This window comes from Dermacentor albipictus, chromosome 5 (assembly GCF_038994185.2).
Source record: "Dermacentor albipictus isolate Rhodes 1998 colony chromosome 5, USDA_Dalb.pri_finalv2, whole genome shotgun sequence".
NCBI classification, from domain to species: domain Eukaryota; kingdom Metazoa; phylum Arthropoda; class Arachnida; order Ixodida; family Ixodidae; genus Dermacentor; species Dermacentor albipictus.
The window spans coordinates 22945876-22959753 of record NC_091825.1 but is presented as its reverse complement, the minus strand read 5'-3'; the positions used below and the strand labels follow the sequence as shown (position 1 = coordinate 22959753).

General features: G+C 49.0%; 1 protein-coding gene across 15 annotated transcripts in view; it reads right to left on the bottom strand.

The window, feature by feature from the left end:
• The window catches only part of LOC135898235 (neprilysin-1-like), a 521227-nt gene that overhangs the window by 178211 nt on the left and 329138 nt on the right, over positions 1-13878 (bottom strand). For all 15 annotated transcript variants that reach the window (XR_011514790.1, XR_011514789.1, XR_010563291.1 and 12 more), the window contains exon 16: positions 616-801. Coding sequence is in view for 10 of the 15 variants with exons in the window: in XM_065427075.1 (XP_065283147.1) it covers positions 616-801 (186 nt within the window). In the remaining 5 variants the exon portion in view is untranslated. The remainder of the gene's footprint in view (positions 1-615; positions 802-13878) is intronic.

The window sequence follows — 13878 nt, the reverse complement described above, 5'->3', positions numbered from 1 at the left end:
TAATTAAGCAAACAAAAATCATATCACAATTCTGTCAATTGAATCTAATAGTAAATCTAAAGGGGACCAAATAGATATGTTACACATCAATATGAAAAGAAATTGTAGCATAAGTAGAGTTTTTGCAGAACCCTTGTGCACAACGTAACAAATTCGCGTAAGATGTTAAATGATATATCCAATTTGTCCGCTTTGAATGATCATGAATTCCGTTTACAGAACAGCGATATCTGCTCCTGATGCGGAGCTAATAATTTGTAAACATTGTGCTTCTATTTTTTTCGAACTTTTTAATTGTTTAAAATTATTTTAACACAATTCACACCCTAAATTGAAATTCCGCTTCCAAGAGTCACTAGAATTTAACTTTCTCTCTGAAATGCAATAAATTTAATTAAAACCGAGGCAGGGGTTATCTCAGAAAAGTATTCCTGCCTTTTACATGTACTTGAATAAGCCGCGTCGGAGTTGGCCCCGGGCTAAAGCTTACGTTTAAGGCTAGTTTTTGTTCATTATAATAAAAACGCTCATATTGCTCCATACTTGAAAGGATTACAACATGCGTGCAAACTCAAGGTAGGGCAATTCCCCCCCCCTGTCTGACTATGTACTTACCGCGGCAAGCTTTCCCTCGAACTGGACGATGTCATTGACCACGAGCTCCGCGGCAGCCACTGTGGAGCCCATGATCTGAGCTGAGCGGAAGATGAACAACTTGTAGCGGTGCCGGATACGGAAGTAGGGAGACCCGAACGGGGAACGCAGCACGCTCCGCTCAACGGCGAACTCTGGCTGGCCCAGCTACAGGAAAAGAGTATAGATGGGCGCCAATGACACTATTAGGCGGTAACATTATTGCGTGATTGTAGGCTGGAAATGACTTTTCTTACCTAATCCAGTTGATAATCAGCGACATATTGTAAGCGTGAGGGTTTTAGCATTTTTAAATGTGTTTAACCGAGTAGACAGGGCAAACGTCCCGAGACCTACGATTCAGCCAATATAGACAATTATACAGATCGCCTGTCTTCCCTAAGGAATTACGCAATGAAAAAGCAAATATTTCATAAACCGTAGCTTGGCTGGTGCGTTCAATGTTTGCATGGCATCCGACACTCCGAGCGCTCTGGGATTTACAAAACTTATTGCATCGTACAGCTTCTAATATAATAAACACACCTACAAGAGGCTACGACTCATCCCAAAACAACATGCTCCGAGGAAGTGAGCGCAGTCACTTTAATTTTTGATATAACACAAGCAAGGCCGAGTTCCTGCGTCGGAAGGGAGTCAAGAGACGGGAAACGAGGGCGTGTTTCCTGGCGCGCCCGGTGTCGCAGGCGCCGCTCCCGCAGGCCGCTGTCCCCTAGGATCACCCACGGGAAGTGGATCTGGGTCTTCGGGGACACTCGCACGGCGTTCTCTCTTGCTACGGGTTGATACTGCTATTTGAGCTCTGTCTTCGTCGTTTTGTTCTTTTGTCATGCTACTTGTGCCGGGGCTGAGCGTCGCTAGAGTATTTCGGGAGATGAAGCGATTGGAGGTAGAGCAGTTGGAGTAGGTTGGAATGAGAACTCACAGGTCACCTGGGATCCAATACAACGCTGCAGTGATTCCGGCCGCCTCCGCACGGCTGAAGGCCTGCTTGACAAGGAGTACTGCAAATGAGGCTGTGAGACGCGACTTGTAGACATTCAACGCAAATATGTCGTTGCGTTTTGTATGCATGCTGCCTAAAGCCTCTTGGTACGATAGCTTTAATTCCGTCGGGTCGGCGGCACCATCTGTAAAGGTAGAATGTGTCCAATCCATTATGGTTTGGAAAGCTGCGTTCTTCTTCTTGGCTCGGTGGGGCGTCTGCCAATCGCTTTCCGTCGCGCAGCGAATGATGCCCGGCGGTGCCTGCCGTAGTAGGCTGCCTTCGATGCTTCGATGGCTGAGAGGAGGCCAGAAAGCTTCGCATATCGATGCAGATCCCCGACACGTGTGTGCTTCGGGATCTTCGTGTAATGCGGAGAGCTGCTCTATGAAGTGCCCCTAGATGTGTTCTTCCGAGAAAGCAGGATATAACAGAGTGCTCCGTATAGCAATCGAAATCTCCTCAAAGAAATTACAAGTTTTTGGCATACGTCGATACGCATTGTGAAACATAGTTTCACAATGCATAGTTTCACAATAGTTTCACATAGTTTCACAAGCATAGTTTCACAATGCTAATCATAACCAACTAGCCCAGCTGTCCATACTTATACGTCGATACACCCATGCGGAAGCCGATCCCTTATGAAAATGACTGTTAAAATGATGTTGCTATATTGTTGATAAATTGTTGACTCAATAGCCTTTCAACAATACCTCCACAATTATTGAAACCACAGAGCAATAATGAAACCGTGAAGTTGGGTAGGTCACAACAAAAAGTCGTTGACTAAATTCTGTTGATATCTTGTTGAATAGTATTGAGTGATATTGAGCCATTGTTGTGCAAATTCCAACAATAAAGTCGTTAACTAAATTCTCTTGATATATTGTCGAATATTAATGAGTATTATTGAGCCATTTTTAGTAGTTTCCAACAATAAAGTCATTGACTAAATGCTGTTACCTTATCATTGAATAACATTGAGCCTCGCGCAATATTGAGTTTCGAAGTATATGTGAAAAACACGCACATAAGTATGTGTGCGTCTTTTACACATATATGTTGCTTTACTGATCAGTTGATCACCATTGCATATATACAGGGTGTTGTTTCACGTTATTTGAACCATAGACGTATCTACCGAGTGGGCAGGGGGGCAGTGACCCCGCCCATCATATGGATACGCCTATAATTAAAATTACGTTACTTGGCCCCACCCTACTTCAGAGAGCGGGGGAGGGGACGTGCCCCATTCAAGTTAGTGGTTGGTGCCCCGGCCCCGTCCATCTACCGAGTCCAGGGTGACAGTGGCCCCTGCCGTGCACCCAGTATATACGTCTGTGGTTTAGTGGTTTAAGTTATGTGAAACCCCCTGCACATATATATATATATATATATATATATATATGCCTTCATGATTGAGGCATCTCTAGCTGCTGCAAGGTTATATTTGAACAGTTGATGCACTTCTTGAAAAATTCACTCTCATTCACACACGATTTATCTGCCGGGTGCCCCAGCTAACTTCAGCCAGTTTCAAAATATGGAAACGCAATGGGGCTGGATAGAACCAAGGTAACTTTGTTTGCCGTCACTTGGTGATACTCAAATTATTTATTTTTTCATTCAGTCTAATTGGATAATTATTAGTAGCGAATTGTCCGACTTCTCATATATTGGACTTCTCGACGTCGACGTACATTGCTAGCATGTCGGCGAGGGTCTTGTTCAGGCGCTCCGTGAGACCATTCTTCTACGGATGGTAGGCAGTTGTCCTCCTGTGACTTGTCTGGCTGTGTTTCAGAAGCGCTTGGGTGAGCTCTGCTGTAAAAGCGGTTCCTCTGTCGGTGATGAGGATTTCTGGGGCACCATGTCGCAGCAGGATTTTCTCGACGAAAAATTTTGCCACTTCGGCTGCGCTGCCTTTTGGTAGAGCATTAGTTTCAGCGAAGCGGGTGAGATAGTCGGTCGCCACCACGATCCACTTATTCCCGGATGTTGACGTCAAAAACGGCCGCCGCAAATTCATCCCAATCTGCTGGAATGGTCGGGGAGGAGGTTAGATCGGCTGTAGTAATCCTGCTGGCCTGGTCGGTGGTTTCTTGCGTCGCTGACAGTCTCGCCATGTCTTGACGTAACGAGTGATGTCGGCGGTCAGACACGGCCAGTAATACATTTCCTGTATCCTCAACAGCGTCCGAGAGAATCCGAGGTGGCCAGTTGTTGGATCGTCATGTAGGGCGCTCAGTACTTCTGGACGCAGCGCCGACGGTACAACAAGAAGGTAGCTGGCGCGGACTGGTGAGAAGTTCTTCACGAGCAGGTTGTTTAGTAGCGTGAACGAACACAAACCGCGCCTAAATGCCCTAGGGACAACGTCGGTGTTCCCTTCCAAGTACTCGACGAGGCCTTTTAGCTCTGGGTCTGCTCGTTGCTGTTTAGTGAAGCTTTTCGACCTTTGCAGTGGTGGCGTAGAGGTAGAACACCCGCCTCGCGTGCAAGAGGTCCGTGGTTTGAATCCCGGTGCCGGCAATTTTACACCGGATTTAAAAAAAATAAATCCGCGTGTTGATAAAATTGCACAAACGGGCCTGGATTGTGGCCTGATCCCGGTGACCAGAACCGGTAACGCACTCCCTCACCAGAGCAAGATTGGCCACCCTGGTGCAGTACTTGGCAACAACCTCCTATATGAACACAACAATCAAACCCCGGCCCTCAGTCCCCAGCAGCTCTGAAGCAACTGACCACGGCGGCGGTCGGACCTGCGACGCAGCAGAGGGTGCTAAGAATCACTGGCTCCGGACAGGCCGCCCTTGGAATATTGACACGTATACTTATCTTTATCGGGCAACCACGTTTCGCAGCCTAACAAAAGTAATCGCACAGCGTGGGACGCGCCTGTATATATCCGAAGTTTCTGGAACGTTATCGATGCTTCTATCTGCTGTCTGTTGTCGCTGAACGTTATGTTATCTGATTTCATCACCTGACGCGAATGGTGTAGAACTTTGTGGAAGGCATGCGGGTCCGAACGATTAGTCTGGAACATTCGATGACTGCTCTATAAAAGCCGACGCGCTTGACCCGCTGATCAGATTTTCGACGATCGCCGACTGTGTTCGCCGCTATCGTTGTGCTTTAAGTGTAGCCTGTTTTGTGGGCGCAGGTTCGCCCAATAAAAGCTAGTTTTGTCTTTCACAGTACTGCTACTGTGTTCTTTCTTCACCGTCACTACCACGTGACAATATGAACCTGGCAACGTTCAACGCTAGAACGTTATCTAGTGAGGCGAGTCTAGCAGTGCTATTAGAGGAATTAGAGGGCAGTAAATGGGATATAATAGGGCTCAGTGAAGTTAGGAGGCCAAAAGAAGCATATACAGTGCTAAAAAGCGGGCACGTCCTGTGCTACCGGGGCTTAGCGGAGAGAAGAGAACTAGGAGTTGGATTCCTCATTATTAAGAATATAGCTTGTAACATACAGGAATTCTATAGCATTAACGAGGGGGTGGCAGGTCTTGTTGTGAAACTTAATAAGAGGTACAAAATGAAGATTGTACAGGTCTACGCCCCTACATCCAGTCATGATGACCAGGAAGTCGAAAGCTTCTACGAAGACGTGGAATCGGCGATGGGTAGAGTGAAAACTAAATACACTATACTAATGGGCGACTTTAATGCCAAGGTAGGCAAGAAGCAGGCTGGAGACAAGGCAGTGGGGGAATATGGCATAGGCACTAGGAATAGCAGGGGAGAGTTATTAGTAGAGTTTGCGGAACAGAATAATATGAGGATAATGAATACCTTCTTCCGCAAGCGGGATAGTCGAAAGTGGACGTGGAGGAGCCCGAACGGCGAGACTAGAAATGAAATAGACTTCATACTCTGCGCTAACCCTGGCATCATACAAGATGTGGACATGCTCGGCAAGGTGCGCTACAGTGGCCACAGGATGGTAAGAACTCGAATTAGCCTAGACCTGAGGATGGAACGGAAGAAACTGGTACATAAGAAGCCGATTAATAAGTTAGCGGTAAGAGGGCAAGTAGAGGAATTCCAGATCAAGCTACAGAACAGGTATTCGGCGTTAACTCAGGAAGAGGACCTTAGTGTTGAAGCAATGAACGACAATCTTGTGGGCATCATTAAGAAGTGCGCAATGGAAGTCGGTGGTAACTCCGTTAGGCAGGATACCAGCAAACTATCGCAGGAGACGAAAGATCTGATCAAGAAACGCCAATGTATAAAAGCATCTAACCCTACAGCTAGAATAGAACTGGCAGAACTTTCGAAGTTAATCAACAAGCGTAAGACAGCGGACATAAGGAAGTACAATATGGATAGAATTGAACGTGCTCTCAGGAACGGAGGAAGCCTAAAACCAGTGACGAAGAAACTAGGAATTGGCAAGAATCAGATGTATGCGTTAAGAGACAAAGCCGGCAATATCATTACTAATATTGATGAGATAATTCAAGTGGCTGAGGAGTTCTATAGAGATTTGTACGGTACCAGTGACACCAACGAGGATAATGGAAGAGAAAATAGTCTAGACGAATTAGAAATACCGAAGGTAACACCGGAAGAAGTAAAGAAAGCCTTGGGAGATATGCAAAGGGGGAAGGCAGCTGGGGAGGATCAGGTAACAGCAGATTTGTTGAAGCATGGTGGACAAATTGTTCTAGAGAAACTGGCCACCCTGTATACGCAATGCCTTATGACCTCGAGCGTACCGGAATCTTGGAAGAACGCTAACATAATCCTAATCCATAAGAAAGGGGACGCCAAAGACTTGAAAAATTATAGACCAATCAGCTTACTGACCGTTGCCTACAAAGTATTGACTAAGGTAATCGCAAATAGAATCAGGAACACCTTAGACTTCTGTCAAGCAAAGGACCAGGCAGGATTCCGTAAAGGCTACTACAACAATAGATCATATTCACACTATCAATCAGGTGATAGAAAAATGTGCGGAATATAACCAACCCTTATATATAGCTTTCATTGATTATGAGAAAGCCTTTGATTCTGTCGAAACCTCAGCAGTCATGGAGGCATTACGAAATCAGGGTGCAGACGAGCCGTATGTAAAAATACTGAAAGATATCTATAGCGGCTCCACAGCCACCGTAATCCTCCATAAAGCAAGCAACAAAATCCCAATAAAGAAAGGCGTCAGGCAGGGAGATACGATATCTCCAATGCTATTCAAAGCGTGTTTACAGGAGGTATTCAGAGACCTGGATTGGGAAGAATTGGGGATAAAAGTTAATGGAGAATACTTTAGTAACTTGCGATTTGCTTATGATATTGCCTTGCTTAGTAACTCAGAGGACCAATTGCAATGCATGCTCACTGACCTGGAGAGGCAAAGCAGAAGAGTGGGTCTAAAGATTAATCTGCAGAAAACTAAAGCAATGCTTAACAGCCTTGGAAGAGAACAGCAATTTACAATAGGCAGCGAGGTACTGGAAGTATTGAGGGAATACATCTACTTAGGGGAGGTAGTGACGGCGGATCCGGATCATGAGACGGAAATAATCAGAAGAATAAGAATGGGCTGGGGTGCGTTTGGCAGGCATTCTCAGGTCATGAACAGCAGGTTGCCATTATCCCTCAAGAGAAAAGTATATAATAGCTGTGTCTTACCAGTACTCACCTACGGGGCAGGAACCTGGAGGCTTACGAAAAGGGTTCTACTCAAATTGAGGACGACGCAACGAGCTATGGAAAGAAGAATTATAGGTGTAACGTTAAGGGATAAGAAAAGAGCAGATTGGGTGAGGGAACAAACGCGAGTTAAGGACATCTTAGTTGAAATCAAGAAAAAAAAATGGGCATGGGCAGGACATGTAATGAGGAGGGAAGATAACCGATGGTCATTAAGGGTTACGGACTGGATCCCAAGGGAAGGGAAGCGTAGCAGGGGGCGGCAGAAAGTTAGGTGGGCGGATGAGATTAAGAAGTTTGCAGGCACGGCATGGCCACAATTAGTACATGACCGGGGTTGTTGGAGAAGCATGGGAGAGGCCTTTGCCCTGCAGTGGGCGTAACCAGGCTGATGATGATGAAGAAGAAGAAGAAGAAGATGATGATGATGATGATGATGATGATGATGATGATGAAGCTTTTCGGGCTTATTATTCCAAGGAAGGCGCCGTAGTCCTCGTCGTCTTGCGGCGGGGGATCGATGGGGCGCGTGATAAGTAGTCGGCGTCAGTGTTTTCTTCCGGACTTGTACATTACGGTGACGTCATATTCTTGGAGTCTTAAGGGTCCCTTAAGTTAGCTAGCCAACACAATGCGTGATGGCCGCTGACGACTTTGAATGGCATGCCATAGAGGTAAGGGCGGAATTTTGTTGTAGCCCAAATGATGGCGAGGCATTCCTTTTCAGTCGTAGAATAATTGCCTTCTGCTTTTGACAGCGACCGGCTAGCATAAGCTATCACCTGTTCGACTCCGTTTCTCCTCTAGACTAGAACGGCACCGAGGCCTAGGCTACTGGCGTCAGTGTGGATTTCGGTAACGGCGTCCTCGTCGCAGTGTGCTAGTACCGGCGGCGACTGTATGCGTCGTTTGAGTTCTTGAAATGCGTCAGCCTGCGGCGTTTCCCAGTTGAACTCGACATCACATTTGGTGAGATGTGTTAGCGGCTCCGCGATGCGTGTAAAGACCTTGGCAAAGCGCCAATAGTAGGCACACATGCCAAGGAATCTGCCTTCTAGTCGATTGCCTGCGGGAACTTTGCGATGGCAGCTGTCTTCTGCGGGTCGGGGCGTACTCCAGATTTGATGATGACGTGGCCTAGGCATAGAAGCTCATCGTAAGCCAAGCGGCACTTTCCCGGCATCAGAGTGAGTCCTGACAACTTGATGGCCTCTAAAATTGTCACAAGCCGCCTAAGGTGCTCGTCGAAATTGCCGGCGAAGAGAACGACGTCATTCCAATGAACAATACACGTCTGACACGTCAATCCTTTTAATACGGTGTCCATGACGCACTGGAACGTTGCAGACGCCGAGCTCAGTCCGAATGGCATGACCGTGAACTCGTGGAGGCCGTCTAGCGTGATGAAGGTGGTCTTTTGGCTATCTCTCTCGTAGACTTCTATTTGCCAGTAGCAGCCACACTTGAGATCCACCGACGAAAAGTATTAAACGTCGCAGAGCCGAACCAATGCATCTTCCATCCGTAGATCTTCATGATATTGTTCAATCGACGATAATCGACGCAGAATCGTAAGGTTCCGTCCTTTTTCTTCACCAGGACTACAGGAGATGCCCACGGGCTTTTCGACGGCTGGATGATGTCATCGCGCAGCATTTCGTTGACTTATTGCCTAATAGCTTCACGTTCTTGCGTCGAAACTAGGTAAGGGCCCTGGCGGAGTGGTCGAGCGCACTCTTCGGTTATTATGCGATGCTTTGCAACCCGTGTTCTTCGAATCTTTGATGACGTCCAAAAGCAGTCTTTTATTCGTCGGAGAAGACTTGTGATCTGTTGCTGCTTACTCATATGAAGACTTGGATTTACGTCGAAGTCTGGTTCGGCGACTATGCTCATCGGGATAGACGCGGCAGAATTTGAGAGGACAAAGGCATTGCTGGTTTCCACAACCTCCCCCGATGTACGCGATAGTCGCGCCCTTGTTGATGTGCTTGAACTCTGGGTTGAAGTTGGTTAGCATAACTTCCGCTTTCGCTTCGTGGAGTCGAGCGATCCCTCTTGCGACGCAAATTTCACGGTCGAGCAGTATATGTTGGTCGCCTTCGATGACGCCTTCAACGTCAGCGCGTGTTTCGGTGCCGACGGAAATAATAATGCTGGAGCGCGGCGTGCTGCTCACTGGATCTTCTAGCACACTCACGGCGTGGTGACTACGAGAGCTCTCCGGCGGTATCGCTTTACCTTCCGACAGCTTTATCGATTTTGACTTCAGGTCTATGATTGCGCCGTGTTAGTTGAGCAAGTCCATGCCTAGAATGACGTCTCCTGAACACTTGGAGGATAACGAAGGTGGCAGGGTAAGTCCGGTAATGAACGGTAATTCTTGCTGTGCAGATTCCAGTCGGCGTAATGAGGGGTTCTCCAGCGGTTCGGATTTGTGGGCTTTCCCATGCAGTTTTAGCTTTGTTCAACAGGGCGGCGATGTGTCCATTATTACGGAGTAATCAGCCGCTGTGTCCACTAAGGCGGTAACTGCGTGGCCGTCGAGAAGGACGTCGAGGTCGGTGGTTCTTTGTCTGGCGTTGCAGTTAGGTCTTGGCGTCGGATCACGGCTGCGTCGTGTTGAACTGAAGCTGGAACGTGACGTCGTCAAGTCGTCTTTCGTCTGTGTAGTTTTGGCTTCCTGACTTCATTGGGGCGGCGGCGTGTCGGTATTATTTCGTCGAGGTGGTCTCTTCGCCGTCTTCTTCGGCGGCGGAGGATCTTTGTCCTTTCGACGAACAGCAACCGCACCTCAAACGGTTGCTGCTTTTAGACTTTCGGATATAGGCTCGCAGAGCCCCGGTGTAAGGTCGGTGCTGTGGCGACAGGTAGCGGCCTGGTGACGGCGAATGGGATGGTTGTTGAGGGCTCCACTGAGTAGCGAAGAGGTGGTCGGCCATGTCATGAGGGCGTTCACCTTCCCGAGGGCGCGGTGCGCTGACGGGCATACCCTCGCAATCCGAGGTCGCGGTATGGGCATCAGCAGTACACATGGCCGGCTTCGCCATAGTGGTAGCAGAGCGGGCGGTGGTCGGGGGCTCGCCAAAGGTCAGCCTTCCTCGCGTAGTTGCGCTGGGCGACGGGTGGGCGTGCTGGCGGCGGCGGTGGTGGACGACGGAATTGCATCGTTACGGGGCCCTGGCGTTGTCACGGAGGGGGACCTTGACGGCGGGCGACGGCGGCGTAGGCCATTGCTTCCGGCTGAGCATGCGGTGATCGTGGTAGCACCTTAGGGACTCCAAGCGATCGCTGAACATCTTCTTTGACGACTTAAGCGATTGAATCCACTTGGAACTGCGACCTTAGGTAGAACTTCTCCAGCTCCTCCGTACTACTCTGATAGTCTCGCGTGGATCGTCGGTGGCCAGTGATTGAACTCCGGCGTAGTTTGTAGAGTTCGTGTGGTGGTCGAATTGCCAGTTTCGCATCTCGAGTGTCTTCTCAATGCTAGTGGCCCCACGAAAAACTCGTCGAGGGTCTTGGCTGGGCTTCGTACCATTCCGGAAAAAATTTCCTCCTTTACACCACGCATTAGCAGGCGGACTTTCTTCTCCTTGGACATTTCTGGGTCGCCGTGGCTGAATAGGTGGCTCACCTCTTCTGTAAAGATCCCGATGGTCTCATTAGGCAGCTGCACTCGGGTTTCTAGCAGTGCTTGGGCTCGTTCTTGGCGTACGACGCTTGTGAATGTCTGCAAGAAGCCGCTTCGGAACAGGTCCCATGTCGTTGAGACGGCTTCTCGGTTCTCGAACCATGCTTTGGCGGCGTATTCCAATGCGAAAAAGACATGTCGAAGTTTGTCGTCGCTGTTCTAGCTGTTAAAGGCAGCGACCCTCTCGTAAGTCTCAAGCAAGGTTTCTGAGTCCTCGTATGTTGAACCACGGAACGTGGGAGGCTCCCTGGGCTCCTACAGCACGATGGGGGACGCCCGGGCTGGCATTGGGGTTGACTGGGCGACGATCTTCCTGGTTGTCTCAAGCAAACGTGCGTGCTCCGGAGGAAGTCCATGCAGCCTGCAGCTACCTCGCTGGTTCTTGGCGACGTTGGTGTTGTCTTCCGCGTGCGGGCTTTGGTTACGGCTTTGTGGTGACGTTCTGTACATGAACGCGAAGTACCTCCACAAGATTTTACGTGGTGGTGACATTGACGAACACAGTGGCGATACTGTGAAAGACAAAACTAACTTTAATTGGGCGAACCTGTGCCCACAAAAATAGGCTACACTTATAGCACAACGATAGCGACGAACACCGTCGGCGATCGTCGAAAACCTAATGAGCGGGTCAAGCGCGTCGGCTTTTATACATCAGTCGTCGAATGTTCCAGAGTAATCGCTGGAACCAGCGTGCCATCCACAAAGTTCTACATTATTCGCGCAGCGCACACATGCAATCAGATTGCACAAGGTGTGGTCACAGACAGTGGATGGACCCATCGATAATATTCCACAAACTTCCCATACATGCAGGCGCGTCCTGCGCTGTGCAATAAAATTTGTTAGGTGGTGAAACGTGTCGCCCGATAAAGACAAGTACACGTGTCACTATAGTGTTGGGCTGCTGAGCACAATGTCGCGGGATCGAAACGCGGCCACGGCGGCCGCATTTCTATGGTGGGGAAATGCGAAAACCCCCGTGCACTTAGATTTAGGTGCACGTTAAAGATCCCCAGGTGGTCGAAATTTCCGGCGTTCTCCACTACGGCGTGCCTCATAATCAGGAGGCGGTTTTGGCACGTAAAACTCTATAATCTTTTATATACATACCTTTACATATATAAGGAGCCTCTTGTCTCATAATAAACAAACTTTTTTCCGTGCCTCTCGACCGTTCACATGGTTTCAGAAGTGGGGCTGCAACGCGTTTCTCAAGCCGCGTTCACCGCTTTTCTTTCCCGCACCCTCGTCCAGCTGCACCTCTAACGCACTCCAGAGAAATAAGTATGGCACCGATGGTTCTGCCACCGCGAAAGCCACTGGAAAGTATGGGTGGTGCTTACCAGAAGTGGATCATCTGGAAAAGGGAGTTCACTCTGTTTTCTACAGCGACTGGACTAAGGAAGCAGGCCAAAGAATTTCAGGCAGCAACACTTCTTGTGACAATTGGTGAAGGAGAAAGGCGCGTGTTCTATACCTTCAAATTCGCAAATGAGGATGAAAAGTAAGACCTCGATAAGCTGATCGAAAAATTCGAGGCCCCCTGCAAACCAGCCAAGAAGTGAACATTCAACGAGTTTCATTTCGGCTCCCGAGATCAACGTGATGGCGAATCTTTTAACGAGACCAGGGAGGCAGAAGTAAGCGCAACCGATGAGGCCAACCTACGTGCTGTGAAATCAAAACTTAGACTCGGAATGTGTCCAAACTGCTCTTTCGCACACGGAAAAGCAAAGTGCGCTGTGCAAGGCAAGTGCTGTAACAAGTGTGGCGGCTGAAACCACTTCGCGCGTGGGTGTCTTCAACCAGAAGTGATACCGAGGGACCAAGTGTGCAAGATAAAACAGGTCGAAATTGTAAAGGAAACGGGCTATTTTAAGGCGAAAGCGTTAAGGAGCTCATGCCGCAGAAAAGCCTGTGTCGTCGGCGTAGGCGTCGTTGGCCGTGAGAGAAAAATTGCACAAGGGAAGGATAAATAAAAAGCACTTGCAAGATGGGTTGGGTGGCAATCGAACCAGGGTCTCCGACATGTGATATAGAGACGATACCAATCAGCCATGAGTTCGATGGTTCAAAGCGGGACAAAAGCGCCTCTAGCGAATGCGGTGTTGCCTTACAAACGTGCCGTAGAAAGTTATACTGCTGTGTATATCGGTAATTATGAGCATGTAAATTACAGAAGTCGCAGTTAAATGCGTAGCGAGGTACATTTCCGCTACATTTCTTCTGGGCTTTCCGCACACGCAGAGCCATCTTGCGGCAAACACAGAAGACCCCCTCCTCGCAATGTACGGCGCTGCCCAGACAGTGGCGCGCCACTCGCCTGCTTCCCCACTTCGTCTCGTTTAAGCGCATTGGGGCCGTGAGGGGACCGATGCGAGGATGCCTCAATACCCTTGAGTTCAATAAGTTTTCTCGCTCTCTCCCCTTCCAACTTCCAGCGTGAGTCACTCAAACCCCGTGTTTAGGCAACGCCGCTCCTCTTTCCGCTCACAGCGCGATTCCTAGGCGCAGTGTCCGATGCGGGACACCTCTGACGCGATCGCTGCGCCGTCGCACATCTGGTTTGAAAACGTCCCCTGCGATGTGTGCCGTGCTGCTGGCGAGGAGTCATGCGTCTGCATGGTGCTCGCAAGTGGGATAGAGGACGATACCATCGAGGCGTCAGCTCCATGATCGTGCTAGCCTTCATGGCGCGCCGCGGTCCGGCTGTATGTGCCGATCACTACGTTTGGCTCGCGTAGACCATTTTTCTCTCTGAGACACCGAGTGCTTTGGTTCGTTCCGCTTGCTCCGACGCACGTTTCGTTGCCGCGCCGAACGCTTGTCTTCGCATTGTCTTACAGCCCTTAGCGGGTCGACGG